The following is a 20977-nucleotide window of genomic DNA, read 5'->3' as shown; positions in this document are numbered from 1 at the left end:
GGAGCAGGGACAGGGAGGCACCGCCAGGCAGGCAAAGAACAAAAGCCAGGTGGAAAATTGCCATGTATGAAAAAGCAGCCATGGAGAACAGGGGAAAAATCCTGAGCCTCACCTGGAGCTGGCGAGTGACAGGGATGGGGCTGTGCCACGGGTGACACCGGTGGCAAAAACCTGTTCCCTGTGGGCTGGAAAGAAGAAAGGATGACAGGAGCAGGTAGTCTTGCCCAAAGGCTTGGAAAATAATTTAGCCAAAATTGGTGCTTGGTAAGGACCTGGTCCTGCAAGCCTCCTGCCTGATTGCTTCCCGGATGCAGCAGGTGGGAGGTGAAGGATGCGTGCTGGAGGCAGGCTGCCCAAAATACCTGCAATAAAACAGGGTCTCATAGAGGAGGAGGCAAAGCGCAAGGACCCCCAAGGGGCATGCCAAGAGCCGGCTGAGGATGGGGACCATGGTAGGTTGGCACCTGAATTTTGGTGCTGGGTAATAAAAGTATGGGAGGGAAACCCCTTGGCATGCAGCAAGGGGAGCTTCAGGCATGGATGGCCCAGAGTGTGTGGGATACAGCTGGTGGGGTGGTAAGGCAACGGCAGGATGGTACAGGATTTTGGGTGCTGTGCTTGCCACAAGCAGGTGAGAGAACTAGTGTCAAGATGTGATTAAATTGTGAGATTATTAAATGGCTGGCTCTGCCACTTACTACTGGGATGCTGCTCTCTCCACACTGATCCTTGTGCATGTTTCCCTTTAGGATGCCAGCTCCCGAGCACACAGTGAGGATGCTCTGGTGGATGCTGGAATCCTCTGACTGTGACCCCACAGGGCACAGCTGTGGTTGGGGATGCTCAGAACTGCGATCTCTGGCACAGTATGCACTGAGCCCAGCACCCACCATCTTAGATAAATAGGCTTTAAACGTGCTGAACAACAAGGGTGTAGCAGCAAATGCATTGAGTGTGCTGACGTCTCAGTGAGGGCTGTTCACTCAGCATGACGACTGCCCGGTTGCTGCTCTGCAAGGTGCTGCCACCAGATAGCGTCTGGCTGGGGCCACCAAGCCACCTGAGGGGCACAGCCAAGCTGCCTGGCTGGGGGGAAGGGGCAAGAAGGGGAGAAACGTGTCCCTGCCTCCAGTGGGATTCACTTTGCTGGCTGAGCTTGCTCTCTGGAAGCTGGTTGCTGCTCTGGGCATCTTCACAGATCTTGGAGCAGTGCAAAGAAAGCATTGTAGAGAGATAGTTTTAGATGCTCTTTGTGCTCAGAGAGCAAAAACATGCTGTGGTTTGAAGGCCATAAGCTTGCTGGGATGTTTGAAAAACTTAAATAAGGGCTTAAGATTCACAGAGATGTTTGACATGATGGAATGTAGCATTTTTTCAGAGATTATGGCAGTTTTTGGGCCAAGCGTCGTAGTGGAGACCCCAGGAAGAGCCTGCCCATGGGACTACTGGAGCTGGGCAATCTGGCCTGTTTAGCTGCCACGTGGACAACCAGCGGGGCTGGGGCAGATGACCCCTGAGTGGGTGCGTTTGCATCGTTCGTGGGGTGACGTCTGTTGTAATGGCTGTGGAGGAGGCACCAGAAGAAAGCGGGCAAGAGGTAACGTGGCAATATGCTGGGACTGGAGCTGGTTGTGGGGTGGTGCGAGGGGGGACCGTGCTGTCCCTCCACCCTCTGCTTGCTTGCTCCGTCCCTTCCCTCCCCAGCCACCTCTTGGCCCGGCAGCTTAAAATTCAAGGGCTTCCAGGCAATGTCATGAGAAGTAGCAAAGCCTCCAAGGTCCCTCCAGGACTCACACCTGCACCTACTGAGGACCCCTGAGTGGGAGACCTGGAGAGGAAAGGCAAGGGGATGGCAGCAGCGAGTGGAGCAGGCAGGCAGGGAGTGAGTGGGCAGCTGCCTGTCCCAGAGCTGTGGCTGGGTTGCTGTTGTGTCTCAGCTTATGCTGCCTTGGCTGCTGGTGTTGCACAGGATGGGGACAGGAGCTGGGACAAGGTCAGGAGGGGACAGAGGATGCAGAACCCAGCCTCTGGAAGTGCCATGAACATCCAGTCCCAGAGCCATGTTTTCACCTCCCCAGCACAGTGTGGGGTTTAGCCCCATGTGGGGACCATCCCCACTGGTCAGGATGGACACGGCCAGCATATTTGGGAGGGAGAGCTTATCTGTGTGGATTTGTACCTGCAATGCTTGCTGGTCTCAGGGCAGAGAGGAGCTGTGGCCTCTTTTTTGGGTCACCTGTGAGGCACTTTGTGGGACGAGGCCATGGTCTGGCCATAAAAGTGCTAACAGGGTCCCACAGTGGGACAAGGACAGAGCAGCCTGGAGGGATGCTGAGGCTGGGGTGGTGGAAGCAGGATGGAGACTGGCGGCATGCAATGTCCAGGGAAAGCACTGGGAGGAGAAGTGTGATCAGCTGAGATAACCCAGCTGAAGAGCCAGGTGGGAGCATCTTGATGGTAATGGAGTCCCCTCCTCATCTTGGTTCACTCTATGCAGGGCCAGGATTTGTTCCCAGGTGGGCTCATATGCCATCCTCCCTCTCCCTGTCCTGTGCCCCCTGGGGTGTGGAAATGCTTTGACACCAGAGGCCATGGGAAAATGGGAATCTTCCCTCAAAGCAGGGAGGGCTGAGTGACCCGGGCTAGTTTCACCCAGCACGGCTGAAGGCTGGAAGGTGGGTAGGTTGCAGCAATGCATTGGGTGGGTGTGAATGCCTGGGGGGAGAAAGAGCAATTGATTGTGCAGGACAGAATGTGTGGGCACGAGGCAAAATGGGAATAAACTCACCATGACTGTATCTTCTTGAGGCTCCGCAGGAAACCAGACCTGCAAGGTCCCTCTCTTTGAAGAAACAAGGGCAAGGAGTAAACTGCCTTTATGGTCTTGATCAGCTGAGACTTGCATGATGTTGCAGTTTGTTGGTCCAGCACTAGGAGACCTGTCCTCTCCTGCAGCCCTAGCAATGCATGGCAGGAGCAATAAGTCTTGCTGCCCATGGTCTTTTCTTGCCATAGTTGGTCCACCTTAGGTCATGTCTCCCTGCTAGGACAGCAGACAGATGGGTGGCACCTGTGATATGGTGAACTCCTGAAGTCAGAGTCACAGTGGAGAGTCCTGGGGTCCTAAGAGATAACTCTTGGTCACTTGTGGAAAGTGGCAGGAGCCCTCATCATCATATAGTTGAAAGCCTGGAGGAGTTGCAGGTTGTCTCATGGCAACATGGACTGTGGTGGGATAATTCCCACAGATGAATGTTTATAGATAGACAGTTCAGTAGAGATGGGGTGGGAGGGATTTCAAGGGTTGCCTGGGCTTTTCAAGGTCTGGGTGGAAGACTGGCCACTGGTTGAAGGACCAAGAGGAGCAAGACTAATTTGCAGTAGCAAAGGAAGGTTGGGTGAAGCCTCCCAGAGTGAGGAAATTGTGGCAGAGAAAGAGGAGGTTTTAAATGGCTTATCCATAGCTGGAGATTTTAAATGGCTTATCCACACTTTTTTCAGCCAGGAGGGAGAGGCAGTTGGCCTGGGGCAGGGTGTTGGGCTGCGGAGTCTCCTGGGACCCTTTTTCCACCATCTCCTTGGTGCTGTGGTCACTATGCAGGTGCCTGCAGCCTTCTCCCCCTGCACACGCTGGTGTGGGAACGGTGCTGGTCTTGCTGAGACCCACTTCCACCCCTCTGCCCTCCCATTGCCACAGCTCAGTGCTTTAAAAATTGCCAAGAGCTTTAGAAAGGAGGGTGCCAGGGGAAATCGGGGCTGGCTTGCATTTGGGTGAGGTTATTCTCCCTGGGGTGGGCAGCAGCTTGCCAGTGCTGGCTTCCCTGAGTAGCACTCCTGCTTGCTCCCCACTGCAGCTGCCAGCATTCCCCTGAGCTTCTCTCTGCACCCTCATCTGCTGAAACTGCTTCGGAGAGATTTTTCCGGGGTTGGGACAGGCAGGTGCTCTTGCTGGCAGACAGCGGCACGCTGCCGCGGCAGCCAGAAGCAGCTTGGCTCCTTCCAGAGGAAGGAAGGCAGCCGGGAGCTGGGGGGCCGGAGGCTGCTCGCCACGGTCCCCAGCTGCAGGGATGCCGGGTTGCTAGGAGGCAGGTGAAGGTGAAGAGGAGAGCGCTGCAGAGGACCACAGGCCCAGGTACCGCTGCTGCAGCGGGGACAAGGGACAGCTTGGGGAGACCCTTCCTGTGCTGGGAAGCAGAGCCGAAGAGCGGGTGGCTGAGCACTGAGCCCCCGGGAAGGCAGATGGGAAAGCCCAAGGGAGCCGGGGCGGAGGGAGTGAGCTCGGTTCTGTGGGCGGACAATGCGGGAGCTGCCGGCCGGCTCGGCCCTCTGCCAGCCCGGCTGCCGCGGCTCCCTGCCTGCCCTGCCTTTGCCTTTGCCGGCGGAGGCCCTCGGCCGTGAGTAGCGAGGGATGCAGGGGGAGCGGGCTGGCATGGCTTGGGGAGGATGCTCATCCCCCCACAAGGGCAAGTGCGTTGATGCTGCCCGCTGCAGAGCCCGGGGGAGGCCGGGGAACCGGTGCCCTTGGGAAAGTCGCCTGCAAGGGACAGGGGAGCACCGCAGCCTGGGGCCGGGCGGGCCTGTGGGGATGCTGCTGCTGCCACCACTGCCCTTGGGATGCCTCTTGCTGGGTACGTGTGGGGCAGCGGTGTCCTTGGGAGACTGTGCTGAGCTGCCTACAGCCTGCTCTCACCTCAGTGGGGCTCCCCGTCATGCTGGACCTTGTGGGGTGAGAGATGAGTCGTTGGCAGCCCCCCCCTCAAGCTGGGAACTGGCTCTAGCCCAAGGTGGATGGGAAGAAGAGGAGGAAGAGGATGGGCATGGGGAGCCTGGTGGGGGTGAGCACTGGGGTCTCTGATCTGCCTTCCCCCTTCTTCTAGATCCGCATGTCAGACCAGAACAGCACCAACGATGGGGAGTCAGACCCCCAGCACAGCCTGTCTATGGTCTTTCTCCTTGTCCTTGTCTTCTTCATCATGGGGCTGGTGGGTTTCCTGATCTGCCATGTCCTGAAGAAGAAGGGTTACCGGTGCCGGACTTTTCGGGATGAGCTCGACCCAGATAACAAAGATGTGCTGGCGGAGCTCCAGGCCAGTGAGTGCTGGGGCGATGCGGGCTCAGATGCTACCTTTTGTTGGTGTGGACCAATGCTCCGTAAACACGCTTTTGGGATGTGGGCTATGTTGGAAGGAAGAGATGGGGCAGAGAGAGCAGCACGACATTCCCCAGGGACTAGAAGCATGCAGCCCAGAGACCCCTCTGATCTGCTGGCTCTGCAGGCTGGTGAAGACTGGTAGGAGCCAGAATCTGGCCCTTCCCAAAGTGGTGTTATCACCAAAAGATAATTGTGATCAACATCCAGGACCTGCTGAATCCCCAGTGCCTGAATTATAAACCATGTCCCCTACAAGGAAGGCATCCCCAGCCAGGGCATGAGCTGTCCCTCTGCCCCTTGGTGTTAGGAGGTTTGGCATGGGACCAGCATGGTGTTTGCTATCAGTCATGTGCTCTTCTAGTCCCTGTTGTGCTCATGCAGGCCAGAGGAATAGGGGTGTTTTCTTGGGATCTCTGCCCCATGCAGGAAGGGGACGTTTAGGGGTTTTTCCATCACTTCAGACCATTGTAAGTGGCTCTTGGTTAGTAGGATTGGGAAGTCACTACAGCATGGAGTATGTGTGCAAGTCAGAGCTCTGCCATTTAGTGTTTTCATGGGTCTCTGCTGAAATGGAGAAGACATGTTCCTCTGGCTGCTTCCTTGCCTGAAAACAGCCTAATGGTGCTGCATAACTCCTCTTGCTCCTCCATGCCATTGGTGGTGCTCAGGAGGGTCAGCACCTCCTGTTGCCACTTCTTGTGCATGGGAGGGAAACACATCTCCCTCAGCTTGCCCACAGATGGAGCAGGAGCTTCCAGGCATCCTTGGATATGCTCCTCTACTTCAATGACTTGACTGCACATGACATGGAGACACTGTCTGAACCTTCCAGAACTGGCTTTGCCCGCTGGAGTTGCCACAGCCCAGGGAAACATCTCTGTGGACTTCCAGGAGCGCAGCAGCAGTCCACGACCATGTCCTTTGAGGCAGCTGCCCACCAGACCACAACTCTGACCTGCTCACAGGAACATATGGCACTGCAGAGTGGGCTGAAGGTCCAGTCAGCCAAACCTCTTGCCTCTAACAGTGGCCAGAAGCAGGTTGCAATGAATGCTGTGGATCATGTCTCATCACAATGGACAGAGACGTGGTGTCTCATCCACAATGGAGCAGACTGAGCCAAGTTTCCCCAGCATGCGCTTTTAAGCTTCTAATAGCGTGTAGCCCTGGGGTTTTCTCCTTCAGAGATGGTTTCTCTGTATTTAATAGGCCCCAGATGGTTTCTTTTCTGTGAACTTGTCCTGTTTACTCTTGGGGACTTTTAGCACCTGCAGCATCCTGCACGCAGGGGCTCCAGGGCTGGACTGTCCCCACGAGAAGCCTTCTTTTTCAACCTGTTTCAAACCTGCTTCCCACTTGTTTCATGTGATGGTCCCCAATTCTGAAGGAGCTACCCCCCTCTCCCTGCACACATGGCTGCTCTTTTAGCCATTTCTTTTCCGGGGCGAAGGGTCTGGTGTTCCCCAGGGGCTTCCCAGGGTGATGGGGGACACAAGGCTTCTCTGACCTCTCTCTGTTGATATGGCTGCTCCTGGGGAGGGACTGGGAAGCTGAGTGGCTTGAATCCCAGCCCTCAGTGCCACATTTTCTCTTTTCAGATGAAGAGGAGGAGCTGAATGAGGACACTGTGGAGAAGATTGTGAGATGCATCATCCAAAATGAAGGTGAGCATTTCCTAGGGCTGTCCCGGAGACTTGCTGACTGTTTTGGTTAACACATTCCCTTTTTTCTCTCTCTTCAGCAAATGCAGAGGCCCTCAAGGAGATGCTGGGGGACAATGAAGGGGACATCCCAGTGCCAGTGCCCAGGTGAGGGAAGTGTATACCAGCTCTTGAAGAGTAAGGTAGAAGCAGCCTCGTGTATCACCTTGATCTGCAGACTCTGCAGGCAGCCCCCTTCCAACTTGTTATAAAGCATCTTTCCAACAAGAAATCCTGCTCCCCTGAGGGCTGTGACGAGTGCCTCACCCCACTGTCAAAGGGAATAGCCCTTCTCACTCCTGTCCTCACAGGAATTCCCCTCCAGAGCTGCTGCTTCTCAGGGCTTGCCGCAGTTAGGCTGTATCAAGCTTGGGAAGGCTCCTGCAGATAACATGACCCATCATGTCCTTCTCCTATTGCAGCCTTTGTCCTCATCGTAACAGCCAGGACGGGGGCCCACCACATCACCACACAGTGCATCTGGGCTCCACGCAGGCCCCCTGCATCCACTGCAGCAAGAGAAAGAGGCACCCACTGCATCGGCAAGGACGGTCCAAGGATGGCAAAGGCAGGATGCATCCTGGAGAGACCACCGTCTTCTCAGTGGGCAGGTACTTAAATGAGCTTTGCCAGATATGGCCCATGTGCTCTGATGGACCAAGCATTGCGGAGAGTCTTTCTCAGTTCCCCTATTCCCTTCCTGTTCCCCACTTGCCCCACACCAGGCACCTTCTTGCTCTTCCCTGTTTAGAAGCCCCAGTAGTAGCTCTGCAGCTGGGAGTCCTGAGGACCAAGGTGCCTCTTGCACCTGGAAATGACTGTGGTATGTGGCAGGCCGTGACACACCGGTGACCTCCCTCCTTATCCAGGAAGGTGACTCAAGCCTGGCTTGTCCTGCTGACTCAGTGCTGGGCAGAGCCCCAAATACACACCCCTTAGAAGCCTACTGTCCCAGCTACATGCAAGCAGGGGTCTTGCTGCCCAACAGGGGCAGTGACCTCAATTTTAGGGATCTTGATAGGTGGGGGAGGAGGTGACAGCAGGTCCCTGGTACAAGTTAGCAGCCACCGCCTTCAGAGTGAAAGAGTGGCTATGCTCCTTCAGGTTGCCTCCAATGATGACTGTAATTAGATGCCACAGGAGGAATATAAGAATAGGGGAGTGTACCCAATACTTCCCACAAACAGTCTCCAAGTCCACACCTGGTCTCACCTCAGGGGAATTCCTGAGTTGCCTGTGGTTTCTGTGTAGTCAGTAACCTTTAGTACAATCTGCAGGCTTGCCCATGTTGTCCCATTCCCCAGCAGAAAGCATGCACAAGACCTTTAGCCAGGTCTTCCAGGGCTCAGCTCTGTACCACCATGGTGACCAGGGCAGGGTGACCAAGCAACTGCTGGTCCTTGGATGGCCAGTCTGGCAAGACACAAAGCTCTACTGTGCTCAGATCCTGCAGCAGGTCTTCATGAAGTCCCTAAGCCTTGTTGAAGCTCCATGTTGTGTTCTAGAAAGACAGTCCTTTCAACAGTGATGTTGAGCCAGAGTGGGCATCAGGGGGTATGGGTTTTTCCAGCATCACAGCTAGGAGTCTCAGTAGGGAGGTGAACTGGGGGCTTTATGGGGAGATGGTAAATGGGAGAGACATGCTGGACCACCCCTTGCTGAACTCCAGCTAAGATCACACCTTCTGGAGACCAACAGCTTCTGGCTTCCTCTTTGCCCATTGCTGTCAGCTGTCCTTGTTTTAAGGGGTGGTGTTTGGCAAACCAGATCTCTGCACATGTGCCTATTCATGGTTAATCTCATTCCCTGACTGGCACCCAGCTCCATCCACTCCTCTATGCCCTTCGTCTATGTTCTTCTCAGGCTCCTCTCACTCACTTCTGAATGCTGGAGAAGGCACTTTCCCTCAAATCTTGGTTTCTTCTCTTTACACGTAATATCCCATATCACATCAGCCTTCTCCACTTGACAGTCACTACATTTTTCCAAGGTTATATTTTAAAAGTTTCTGCTTCCCAAATCTCCTTGGTGTGAGGTCCAACTGCCACGGGGCCTATGTGCCCATGAGGTACAAAACTACCTCCAAATTCTCATTCTCATTTCCCTCCCTTTGAAAGAGCAAAGCTTCCCCCTTTGCCATTTCAGATCCTGGATGACTTTTCTGGGACTGCCCTTGCTGTGTCTTATTTACTGTGATCATACATACATCTGATACATACCTAGAAAAGCTCATTTAACCCAGCTCTTCTGTTGCAACCCTTAGGTCTTGTTCTTTTCTATTTTTTGCTGTTCCTTTTGTTTTGGACACAGTGGTTGAGAGTCCATCCCCCACCCCTGTTACCTCCAGCTCATTGAGTGAGGCTGGTGCCCAGCTGGTAGGCATGGGCTCATTGGAAAAGGAGTGAGATTGGTGGAGGTCCACTAAGATCATCAGGGGCTGAAGCATGTGGCATGTGATGAGCTGCTGAGGCAACCGGGTTTCTTTAGCCTGGAGAAGTCTAAAGGGGGGGGTGGGGATCTAATTGCTCTGTAAAACTACTCAAAGGGGTAGGGGGAGTTTAAATTAACATAGAGCTAGGCTCTTCTCAGAGGTGCACAGGGAAGGGCAAGAGGGAATGGCCGCAAATTGCAACAAGAGAAATTTGGGTAAGACTTAAGGAAAAACTATCATCCTGAGAATGGTGCAGCCCTAGGACAGGACCCAGAGGAGAGGAGGGATCTCCATCCTTGGAGACTTCCAAAACCTGACTGGACAGGGACCTAGGCAACCTGATTGAGTGTGGGAGGTGGCCCAGTTTCGAGGAGAGGGTTGGACTGGAGACCTCCCAGGGGCTCTTCCCACCTAAAATATTCTATACTTCTGAGGTAATCAGGGTTATTAGCTGTACTTTCATATTATTGAATGATTTACCATCTATCTTAGGGCTTTCCCTAAACTAGTTGTCAGTGGCAGAGCTTGTCCACCAAAGCATCTGCATCCTTAGTCTCATCAGCTGCAGCGTGTCACGTCCTGTTGAACTAAACGCCTTAGCGATGCTGATCAGGCAGACAGCCAATGCTCTCCTGCCTTTCCCCTCATGATCCAGAGGTTTGTTATATTACCTCTTGTGCCCCCTCCAGTCCGAACCCTGTCTGCTCCTTTGAATCCATTCCTGGCTCATCCAGGCTGGCATTGCTCAATAGCATTACCACTATCCTGCCACTCATGCCTCCTCCCCATCCCTCTTCGGAACTGGAATGTTCTCTGGTCTTCCTGAATTGCAGTGCTGGTGCTATGTCTCCAAATATCTGGATAGACCTGAAAGGTCACATTCACTGCTGCTTGGCCTGACCCAAGCAGTCCTGTGGGTACCCTGTCCAGAGCTGGAACACTTATCTTCTTGACCCTTCCAGTCATGAGCAGCACTTCTGACTGCAATGCTAAGGGGTCTGTATTGTCCACGGAATGCAGCCCAGTTCTCAGTCTGGTGGTGGTCTCCTTCATCTCTGGCTTTTCATCTGGGATCTGTTCTTATCTCTTGGACTTTTCTTCTCAGCTTTTTCCTTCAGGTTGGTCATACTGCCATTTGCTTGACCTTTGAGCCTTGTTCTTCTTTCAGCCCCCGCAGTGCTGAAATTGCAGCTGAACCTGAGCAGAGCCAGGGCCATCTGCAGCTTTTTTGTGTGTGACTCAAGCACAGGGAGAGTGGTTGCTGGGTCAGTCATGGGATGCATGAAGTATCTGTGGTGGGATCTGTGTTCTATGGCTGCTGGACACCAGCTCACCATGGGAGAGATTTCCCGTCTGCTGGTCCAGCAGAGGCTTGCATTGCTTACAAAGAGGAATTGCAGCATTATTTACAACCAGCTCACTTGCAAATCAGTCTTTTAGGCTTTGCCTGCACATAACCCCTCACAAATCCTGAAGTTATGGTAGATCCCTAATTTCTCTCTTCTCCTCAGGTGCAATATTGCATCACCTCCCATTATAAATGCACCCTTTGTGCGTGTCAGACCAACTTCTGCAGTTATTTTCCTGCCTACCCTGGAGATCTGAGCTGTTACCTGGTACATAGTGGACCCCTAGTGAACCACCTAGGTACCATCCATCACTGCAGCGGACGGTGCGCAGGTGCTCTGGCAGATTTTAGCCAAACAATCCTTCCTGGCTTTTGATCCCTGTACCCAAATACAGCTTGCCCTACCAAAACCCCCTCCCTGCCTTCACTTAGGGTGCACTGCCTGCCAAAAACACTGGCTCCTGTTCCCCTGATGGTGGTTGCTCACTGGGCACAACATCCATATGGCTCTGCACAGTCATCCCTTCCTCACCAGGCTCAGACTGTTTGCATTTCACCTTCTGAATCAACACCTGAGTTTCTCCTGTTCGTCCAGGTTGCATCTCAGAACATTTCTAAAAGCTGCGACCCATCTTGCTGCATGGAGGACAGGCTGGCAGGGTCTGCACCAGCCAACATCTGGATTGACATTTTCATCCTTCTCTTTCTGTTTGTTTTGCCAAAAATGAAGGGAGAAATGGGGTTAAATAGTGGGCGCATGGCTAGAGTGGGGATCAGTGGTGTTGAATGTGTCTGAAAGGTTGGAGATCAGCACCAGTCCATGGCAAAGAGAGGAGTACTGAGGCTGGAGGTGCAGGCAAGCTGAAAATACAGCTGAGAGAGAGGAGGGAAGGGATTTTGATCCATCCTGTCCCCATTCCAGGTTTCGTGTCACACACATCGGGAAGAAACCCACTTTCCATGAGCAACAGGACAGTCCCCTGCCTGATGGCAGCAGGGAGCCAAGCATGGAGGAGCTGGAGCACAGCAGCGACAGGCTCCAGCGGGAGCGGGCTCACAATGGGACTGTCCCTGCAAGTGGCCTGCAGAATGGAGATGTCCAGAAGGGTGCCCAAAGCAGCAAGGGTGGGGAGCAGAGCCACTCCACCACCCCAGCCCTGAACACACCAGCCAGCTCCGGCACTCGCAACAGCAGGCGGGCGGGGAAGGGGTCTGGCGTGGCAGGCTCACTGCAGGATGCTGGCACTGCTCCTGGGAGTGCAAGCCGCCAGAGGAAGCTCCTGAGCCATCAGGTGCTGGGAGGGTCAAGTCCTAGCATCCCAAGAGAGCTGGTACAGGAAGAAGCCAGCATCTGCCTGGAGGAGACTGGACTGGGGTCAGCAGATGAAGTGTCTGATATTCACGGGAGCCTGAGTCTGCATGAACAGGCTGATGAGTTGGGAAGAGATGACAGCAGCAGAAAACAGCCTGGAGTGGAGGACATGGGGCAGCAGGTAGGTTCCTCTTCTTCCTTGTCCCTGTGTGGTCCCCTGGGACAGAGGGTTTGAAGGGTTGCGGCACAGCAACCCAAGTCCTGCTGCTGACAAGATCAACCAGCCCAAGCGCAGTGGAATGAGCTGTGCAGTGGGGACAGGTGAGCTGAGGCTTGCTCCTGCCCACCCTGTTTCTGCTTACCTTTTCTGATTGCATTTTCCTACCTGTTTTCTAATGTCTGGGGCATGTGGAATCACTGTGACAGTTCCCACCCTGCCAGTACCTGCGCTGCGGGGGAAAAGGCAGGTTACTGGTTGACTTGAATGGGGGATGCTGCAGACTCACTGCCGGCTGCCCCTTGAACAAGGGATGCATTTTCTTTTGTGGTTGGGCTCTTTGGTGACACCCATTGGGATCACTTTTTCTTGACCTGCTGGAGCTCTGCCACTGCACATAGCTCAGTCTCTCCAAAACTATAGCATCGCTTCAGTGATGGGGCTCAACCTGGCCAGCAGTGTACAGGCAGGGACAGATGTCTCCAGGAGCCTTTCTTGCCTTGAATTCTAGGAAATGGTGAAGCCAACTGGTTATTTCTTGGTTGTTCTTCCTTGCTCCAGAGGGGCTGGTGCTGGCTGTGCTCAGAAAGAAGGACAGCCCACCCTGGCTGGAGCTCCCAGCACCCTGTTATCTCCCAACCTTCCCACCTGACTACCTTGCTGGAGGTGCCAGAGAGCTCCAGGGCAGCACTGGCGAGGACATGATTTGCTTGGCCATTGATGGCCCCCAGTTAGGGGGATTTGCTCCTTGCCACTCTCTCCGGGATCTTACCACTAAGCAAATGATGCTGTTGGTGGTAGTAGCAGACACTCAACACGTTCACTCACTCACGGGCTCACCCATGGTTCTGCAGTTGGGGAAAGATGATTTTCATGGAAGGGATATGGGGGAAGGCACCTGGTGCAATGTCACCCCACTGGGGCTGCCTGCATTGAGCAGCCCCAAGAGCTGGCCTCAGCTCACCCCACAAAACCAGCACTGGGGCACGTGTGGCAAAGCCCACGGAAGAAAAAGGAAGCAAACCATCTGGGTAAAAATCCCTGCGTGATTCAAAGCCAGGGACATTATCTGGGACTGGCTTTGCTGGAGCTCCATGGGCCAGGCACTGCGCATGCCGGCAGCCCTCAGCAGGGAAGTGGGATGAGGCAGGACTGGGTCAGTGTGGGAGAGCCTGGGGAAAGGTGCCTAGCTGAACATAGGCTAATGAAAAGGCAGTAACCTGCTGTGTTTATTGTTTCCCTCTTTGCTTTCTGGTGGCTGGGCTGGAAGGTTTGAGCCATTTTGTGGAGAAGGGCAGCTCAAGCCAGCCATGCAGGACAGAGTTGATGGGCTGTAGCCCTTCTCTAGAGACCTGGTGAGAGGTCCTCCTTCCTCCTATGGCCCACTATGCCTTGGGTGACAGCTGTAGTCCCTCTGATCACTGGGGAAGCAGTTACGTGCAGGGCAAGCCCAGGGACATGGTGATATTTTCTCTTCATCTGTCCCCTCTGTGGCAGCAGGCTCTTGACTCAGACCCTGCACCAGCCTTTGGCGTGTTTTTTTGCTTTGGTGTGCTCGATGACATGGGGTCCCAGGAGAACAGTGATGGAACCTCACTGGGATGTTTGTCATCACACCCTGGCATTACTCAGACACTCCCTCATCCCCTAGGTCCCAGCCGGGGCCCCCATGAAGGCTGTTAGCTGCTGCTTAACATGTCTTGCAGGTGATGGGGAAAGGTAGAGGGATGGCACTTGGCCTGTAGTCAGCTCCTGGAGCCTCAGCGGGGTTCTGCCCACTGGCCCATGGGTCACTGCTATGGCCAACAGAGACCCAACCCCCCACCACAGCACTCTGCTTCTGCCAGAGTGCTGACATCCACATCCCTCCTCCTTTCCACAGGAGCCCAGCATCACAGTGCAGGACCGAGGAGCAACCGTGTGACGTGAGTGCTTGTCCCCAGCCACTGGGGCGATGTCCGGGGTGGGGTGGGAAGTACTGGCAGTATCCCTGCCCTGGCTGGCCACAGCCTGATGATGGAGAGAGGGTAAACCCCTTCTCCAGGAGGGTTGGTTCCCAATGCATCGGGTCCTGCACAGGCAGGTCCTCTTGCCCGCATGCCCAGCCACAGACAGTGATGCCTGTGGGCATCTGTGCCAGCTCTGGCCAGACATGGGGTCAGGACAGCCTGGTCACAGCTGGTGGGGGATGCCACAACTGTGGGCACAAGCCCCATCCTGCCCCTCTCCCTGCAGCTCTCTCCGCTCCTGGCTGGAGCATGGATGGGAGGCTCGTGGACCCCAGGCCCCATGCTGGACTGGGGGCTCTACTGTGGGGGGACCACAGGGCAGCCAGCCCCGGGCAAGCAGCTACGTGCTTGGCATGGCCAGAGCGACGCGCCGACGTTACAGACAACCACACTCGGCGCCAGACCTCATCCCATTGGCAATAGGTACCAGACTCCCACCCACCACACCTGCCCCAGAGACCCTCCTGGGAGACATTCGGGCCTGCAAGAGGCAGGACCGCACCCAGTCCCTGCTGCCCACCCGGTCCCCACAGCCCCCTGGCACCAGGGGAAGGATGCATCAGAGGGGGCTGCAGTGAGGGGCAGGGACAGAGGCAGCGGCTCAAGCCCCCTGGGGATAGGGACAGCACCCCCCACCCACCCGGCACGTTCACTGCAGAGCACAGTCCCCTGGGCACACCCGCCACAGAGTGGTCATGGGCACAAATCCTACACCGGCGAGGGACCTGCAGGTCCCCAGGAGATGCTGGCGGAGAGAGAAGCGTCCAATCCTGTTCAGGCACAGGAAGGGCCAGAGCCTGGCTCTGGGGGCACAATCGCACCCTGCCTGTGCCAGTGGGCAGCCCTGGTGCCCACGGGGAGCTTTGGTGTGTACTGCACTGTACATAGACAAGCTAAAACCATTAAAGCTGCTGAACCCCTCGGCAGAGTCAAGTGGCTTTATTGGGGCACAGTCCCCACCTGCCCACTCCTGCCTGCAAGGAGATGCCTGGGGGACAGGCAGGGCCCTGGGGCTGAGCCCTCCAGCGAACCAGGACTGCACCAGGGGTGCACAGGCAATGCCAGGCAGAAGGCTGGGTGAGATGGGGGATGAGGCATGACCATGGCACTGAGCACCCCAATAAAGGGGCTGCCAGAATGCCCTGTGCTCTATAGGAATGCAAGCAGTGCTGGGCGGGATGCAGCCCCTGGAGAGACCAGCTTGGGGCACAGGGCAGCGTCAGCCCCTGCTGCCAGGACAGTAGCCCGTGGGGGTGCAACGGTTTGCTCGGGTGAAGCTTCTTGGGAGTGGGGGTGGATAGGGCACCCACAGCGTCAGCTGAAGTGCAGCTCGGGGTTGGGCTCAGGGGCTCTGCCGGGCGGCGGGGGCGGGGCACGGAGCTGCGAAGACAGGAGAGGAGATGCTATGCTGACACGCCAGGCTGCTCACCCCTCTCCAGACCCTCTCAAAGCACATGGGTGGCATTGTTCCCAGTTACGGGTGGGCTGGGGGCAGGTTTGGGGGGACACAGCATTACTGTGATGGGGCTTACCGGCCGGAGGCGGGTGGCTGCCATGTCTGGAGAGCTCTGCCCACTGTCCATGCTGTCCTGCCTACGACCTGGAAGGACCTGGCAGCTCAGCCCAGCTCTCCACCTGTGCCCACAGCCCCTTTCCCAGTGCACCCTGGCACTCACCTCCAAGTGACATTTCGGGAGAGGGGCTGGGGGCCAGGCTGGTCCCAGGCACAAGGCCGGGAGGGGAGAAGGGCGGTGGGGAGGGTGATGGCAGCTCCTGTGAAGACAGAGACAAGACGGGTGAGAACAACAGGGAGGGCACCCACCAGCAGCCATGGCACAAGACGGGGAGCTGCCCCACACTGAGGGGATGCAGTGACCCCCCTACCACCAACCTGCCCGGCTGCCCCCTGGCCCCCAGTGAGCTCCTCCACCACCAGGGAGGGGAAGACGCCGATGCGGCCATCGAAGTCGCCTGTCCAGAAGCCATCGTCCACCTCACCGGGGGCGTGGGGCAGCACCCGGATGATGGCCCCCTCAGGAAAGCTCAGCTCCTCAGGGCTCTGCCCCTCATAGTCGTACAGGGCTCGCACCAGCCAGGCTGCGGGGAGAATGGGGCAGGGGGCTTAGCACCCCCCAGTGCTGCTGCTGCAGGGGCTCAGCATCCCCATGGCACATCTGTCCCCCTCCCCAGGGAAGGTGACACTCCAGCACCCACCTCCGGGCTCCAGCACCAGCTCTGCAGCCATGATGCTGGAGAGCTGGCGGTGCAGGGCAGAGGGTCCTGGGGGGCCAGCCCCAGCCCCCGGCTCGCTGCCCAGGGACAGCAGGTACTTTTCAGGGACATAACCGACCTGGCCCATCTTGTTCCGAGCCTGAAAGGGCAGAAACCGTGTGACTGTCCCAGCCCGCAGGGCAGGGACAGCCCTAGGGACCTCTGAAAAGTGTCTCCCCCAGCCTGGAGGCGGGGTCCACCCCATCCCACCTTCACCCACTCCTCTGCATCACCGTCCTCGATGACCTCCAGCTCCTCGCCCTGGGTGATGGACAGCTCGTCCGCCTGGCAGCCCTGCAGGGTACAAAGTGGCAGGGAGGCTGGGGGTGCTGGCACTGGGCAAGTGGGGTGAGGGGCAGGCAGCTGTGGCTGTACCTGGTACCTGAAGATCACCCGGCAGGTGTAGGGGTAGGTGCGGGCAGTGGGACCGGGCTCATCACCCTCATCCGGCTCATCGCTGTCCTCGTAGTCATCGAACTCGGCCAGATCCAGACCTGCAGGTGCCTCTTTGCCTGTCCCCACTATGGCCCCTGACAACCAAGCATCTACATCCAGCCCTGCTGCCCGCAGCAGTGCGAGCCGTGCCTCTGCCTTCACCCGGCTGACCTGGGGGAGCCGGGGGAAACATTGTCAAGGCCTAAGGGGACACCTGTGTGGTGGGGGGACAGCCCAGCCAGCGTGTCGCCCTGGTCCCCAATGAGGTTGCCACAGTGGCAGAGCATTCCCAGCATCCCCAGCCACCATACCTTCCCATCCCTGCATCCCCCACCCCAGGGGTGACAGACCTTGAGGCCACCCTGAGCCTCCTGCTTGGGGGACCCACCTCTGCCTTCCGGATGTTTTCCCTTGCTTCTTCCATCCGTCGCTCCATGGTGGCCACCTCTGTCTCTGGGACTTGCTGCCGCCTGGCCTCCAGCTGCTGCAGCACCTGGTGGGTACCCGCAGGTCAGTGGGGTGGTGGGAGCTGGGAGGGGCAGGGGAATCCCCTGCTTGAGCCCTCCCTGTGCTCCATGGGGGAGGACAGCAACCACCTCCTCACTGTGCGCCTTGTTCTTGCAGTCCCGAGCCACCCGTGTAGCCCAACGCCGTGCCTCCTTCTCCAGGCTGGCGCCATCGTCCCCTGGTGGCAGCAGGCACACCTGGGTGAGGACAGGGTGGCTAAGAAGGGGCTACGTGAGGGTGTGGACCACGACCTCTGTTGTAATGTTCCCCCCCACCTACCTCCTCCACCCCGGCAAGCTGGAAGCACTGCTCAGGGGCCAGGGCGAAGGTGGGGTGGTCCTGCAGGAAGAGGAGGAGATCCTGCTCCCGGCACACCTGCAGCATGGGAACAGTGTGGGGCCAGGTGGCTCTGTCATCCCTTCCTGCCCCCCACTCCTGGGATGGGTGCCATTACCTGCATGGATGCCTCTGCAACACCCTGGAACCAGTCCCGCGTGGCCTGGCAGGTCTCCACCTCTGTCCGGCTGGCCACTGACAAGTGCTCCCGCAGCCTCTCATAGAGGTCACCATCCAGCGCCTGGGGGAAAGTGAGGGGGAAAGCAGGTGGGAACCCCTCCCCTGGCACTGTCTGCATCCCATGGGGGAGCACCCCTGACCCCCCAGGGCAGCCAGTCCTGACCCCACACCAGTAGAACCCTCCCTGCTGTATCCCCTTGCTGCAGCACAGGGAAGATGCTTCTAGTAGGACCCCAGGGAGGGGATGCAGGGGGTTCTGGGCAGCTCCTACCTGCATGGCGGTGGGCAGCTCTACCCGCTGGTAATGCTCCAGGTGGGCAGTGGCAGACACCAGGGCAAAGGCATACTCATTCTGCACCCCTGCAAGCTGTCTCGAGTGCTCGGCCAACTGCGCTGAGAACTGTGGGGTCAGGAAGAGCAGGGCTTGGCAACAAGATAGGGGCCACCAACCCCCTGCATCCCTGTGCTTGGGGACCCCACCGGTCCCCTGCACTGCTGACCTTGGCACTGAGTTTTTGCAGGCTGGCCTTGGTGTGAAATATCCTTCGGTCGCTCTTCCGAAGCCTGTGGAGAATGGAGGGGGGATGTGAGACCAACCCGTGGCCACAGCAGTCCCACTGCCATCCCCTCTGCTCACCGAGCCTCTACATCGGCTGCCTTGTCCTTGGCCACCTCAATGCTCCGCTGGAGGTGAGTGAACTGCTTCTTTGCCTTGTCCAGCTCCTTCACTGTCTCCAGCAGCTCCGCCTGTGCCTTCTGCAGCCGCTCGGTGCTCTGCAGGGAGTGTCAGCTGCACGGGGACAGCCTGTCCCCACTGCCTGGACACAGGGGACATGTCCTTGCCCCAGTACCTTCTTGAGCATCCGCTCCTTGGAGAGGCGGGTGGTCCGGGTGGCCTCCGTGGCAAGGGCACGGTAGCTCTCTGAGGCAGCAACATGGAGCTGCCCTGCATGTGCAGTCCCCTCAATGATGCCCTTCCAGACAGCAACGGTGCTCCTGCAGGTGTGGGGTTAAGACAGGGCAGGGTATTCTCCTGCTTCCCTGCTTTCAGAGTTGCCAGCAGGACCACCAGCACCCCCAGCCACTGTGGTCCCCTCCAAGGTACATCCCTGGGGGCATCCCACCCAGAATTGCATCCCCAGGACACCCAAATCCTGACTGGCATTAGGCATCTCCCAGCTGGGAGGGACACAGATGGACGTAGCCAGCCCCAGCCCCTTGTCCCCATCCCTGTTCCTAGCCCACCTCGTGTCGCTGGCCTCGCCGCGGCCCCGCTGCCAGTCTCTCTTCACGAACTGGCTTGCCAGTCTCTGCAGTGCCTGCAGACAGACCCGTGATCACCAGCACCTCCCAACCCTACCAGGCACCCCAGCACCCCACTGTCCTGCTCTGGGACTGAAACTGGGCTCCCCGACACCAGCTGCCCACCCTATGGGTGTTCCCAGAGCAGGACACACATACACTCCACAGTGGCTCAGTGTCAGCAGGGCATCACCCTCCTCAGTGGAAAACCTTTTCGGGGAGCAGCTACCACCATGAGAGGACACCCACCCTCCCCCACTGTGGCTTTTGGGACAGAGGACTGTCAAGGGGACACCAGTGATGGACACTAGCTGCAGAGATCGAGTAGAGGACCCCCCCAGCAAAGCCAAACACAGCATGACCCCAACCCTGGGGGGATGGTCCCCCCCAGCCTGAGGGGGGAAAAGGGAGCGGGGTGGCATGGTGCCCAGCTGCAGGAAGGGGGGATGCATCTCTGCTGCAGGGTGTCCCCAAAGGACGCTGCAGGGATGTCTCATGGAGCAAAACTGGGCTCTGACATTTAATAGCAGAATCCTGCGATGACCCAGCAGACAGCAGAGCTGAGCAGTTTTCTCCCCTTGCAGGGTTTTCCCTCTGGGTCCCCACAACACCCGAGGTTCAGGCCATGCTGTGCCCAGCAAAGCACTCCAGTGGGTGCCCTAAGGTGGCCATCCCCTGCAGCAGGGAAGATGTTGAGCCCATCCGCCAGTGGCCTGAGCGGCCAGCACCGAGCAGCCAAGCCCCACTTTACTCATGCTGCCCATCATCTCCGTGGGGCTAGGTCCCACTCAGAAACACTCAATGTGGGACGGACAGGGCATGGTACTCGTGCCTCCCCAAGCCATTGGTTCTGAAACCGGCAGCACCTCCTTACCTGCCCATACTCCCTGTCAATGGTGGCCCTCTGCTTGCTGTAGGACCTGTGGGGAGAGGGCATGCAGGGCAGGCAAGGGCCCATGCAGGGGGGGAGGGACAGACCACCCTTGCCATCATCCCCTGCCACCACCCTGCACTGGGATGTCCCCATCTGGCCACCCCAGCGGGTGATGGAGCCTGCGACCTCATGCAGCAGGCTCAAGGTTGAGCTGGTCCTGGCAGGCTGGCCCCCGCCCCATGCGTGGGGATGAGCTGGCCAGTCTCAGTGGGGGGTACACGCGTGGGGCCCCTACCTGATGTCCTCCAGCAGCTCGGCGTCCCGCTGCTGCCTGCCCTGCAGGCCAGAGAGCTGCTCGAGGAGGTGGACCCGCACCTCCTGGGTGAGCTTCACCTGCGGGACGGCACCGCTCAGCGCCCGAGGACCGCGGCGGCTCCGGCCGGGCTGGGATGCGGGGGGCGTGCGCTGCCCCCGCCGGCCCGGGACCGGTCCCCGCTGGTCCCCCGTCCCCGGTGCCACTGCAGGTGCCGGCGGCCACCGCCCAGCAGCGGTCCTGCTTCCCCAGCCCCGGTCCAGGTCCGCCGGGGGCGACTCCCGATCTCCGATGCAGGACCCGGTCCCGGTCCGCCGGCACCGATGGAAGGACCCGGTCCCGATCGCTCGTCCCGCTGACGGCACCCGCCGGGATGCCTCCGCAGCCCCACACCCACCTTGCGAGGCGGCGGCTGCATGGCTGCACTCCCTCCCAGCACCGCTCCCAGTGCCCAGTGTCCAGCCCCCTGTCACCGGTCCCTGCCACCGCCCCTCTCGAACGGAGCCCGGAACTGCCAGGACCGGCCCCGCCCCGCCCTCCGCTCGGCCCCGCCCCGGCAAGCCCCGCCCCGGCAGAGGCACGGCCCTCTC

At 57.9% G+C, this 20977-nt stretch overlaps 2 protein-coding genes across 4 annotated transcripts; one reads left to right on the top strand and one right to left on the bottom strand.

Moving 5' to 3' along the window:
- The first annotated feature begins 1080 nt into the window (after window positions 1-1080).
- On the top strand, window positions 1081-15090 carry RELL2 (RELT like 2). 3 transcript variants are annotated; one of them, XM_075102281.1, is made up of 8 exons: window positions 1089-1597; window positions 4878-5091; window positions 6751-6816; window positions 6894-6960; window positions 7275-7463; window positions 11554-12124; window positions 14043-14085; window positions 14396-15090. In XM_075102281.1, exons 1-7 carry the CDS (start codon window positions 1559-1561, stop codon window positions 14082-14084), a joined length of 1188 nt encoding a protein of 395 aa, XP_074958382.1. In that variant the 5' UTR covers window positions 1089-1558; the 3' UTR covers window position 14085; window positions 14396-15090. The 3 variants fall into 3 exon arrangements, with proteins under 3 accessions (XP_074958384.1, XP_074958382.1, XP_074958383.1); XM_075102282.1 differs by lacking the exon at window positions 1089-1597 and adding an exon at window positions 4047-4132; XM_075102283.1 differs by lacking the exon at window positions 4878-5091 and having other exon boundaries at window positions 1081-1597.
- Window positions 15091-15093: 3 nt separating this feature from the next.
- On the bottom strand, window positions 15094-20890 carry FCHSD1 (FCH and double SH3 domains 1). The gene is made up of 19 exons (XM_075102280.1): window positions 20785-20890; window positions 20370-20467; window positions 20075-20120; window positions 19144-19217; window positions 18750-18894; window positions 18536-18672; window positions 18399-18462; window positions 18170-18298; window positions 17837-17959; window positions 17662-17757; window positions 17472-17579; window positions 17264-17368; window positions 16816-17046; window positions 16651-16734; window positions 16384-16540; window positions 16061-16266; window positions 15846-15942; window positions 15702-15769; window positions 15094-15549 (listed from the first exon to the last, which is right to left on the bottom strand). Exons 1-19 carry the CDS (start codon window positions 20803-20805, stop codon window positions 15484-15486), a joined length of 2055 nt encoding a protein of 684 aa, XP_074958381.1. The 5' UTR covers window positions 20806-20890; the 3' UTR covers window positions 15094-15483.
- Window positions 20891-20977: the final 87 nt, after the last annotated feature.

This window comes from Phalacrocorax aristotelis, chromosome 8 (genome assembly GCF_949628215.1).
Source record: "Phalacrocorax aristotelis chromosome 8, bGulAri2.1, whole genome shotgun sequence".
Taxonomy (NCBI): Eukaryota; Metazoa; Chordata; class Aves; order Suliformes; family Phalacrocoracidae; genus Phalacrocorax; species Phalacrocorax aristotelis.
This window is presented reverse-complemented; position numbering and strand designations above follow the sequence as displayed.

What these genes read in the sequence shown, in the direction of transcription:
- RELL2 (XM_075102281.1), top strand. Translation starts at nt 1,559, where the DNA reads ATGGCTGTGGAGGAGGCACCAGAAGAAAGCGGGCAAGAG. An exon ending in CAGAAGAAAGCGGGCAAGAG is followed by an intron (nt 1,598 to 4,877) that starts GTAACGTGGCAA and finishes CCCTTCTTCTAG; the next exon opens with ATCCGCATGTCAGACCAGAA. An exon ending in TGGAGGACATGGGGCAGCAG is followed by an intron (nt 12,125 to 14,042) that starts GTAGGTTCCTCT and finishes TCCTTTCCACAG; the next exon opens with GAGCCCAGCATCACAGTGCA.
- FCHSD1 (XM_075102280.1), bottom strand. Translation starts at nt 20,805, where the DNA reads ATGCAGCCGCCGCCTCGCAAG. An exon ending in AGCTGCCCACCGCCATGCAG is followed by an intron (nt 17,960 to 18,169) that starts GTAGGAGCTGCC and finishes ACTTTCCCCCAG; the next exon opens with GCGCTGGATGGTGACCTCTA. An exon ending in GCTGGTGCTGGAGCCCGGAG is followed by an intron (nt 16,267 to 16,383) that starts GTGGGTGCTGGA and finishes TTCTCCCCGCAG; the next exon opens with CCTGGCTGGTGCGAGCCCTG.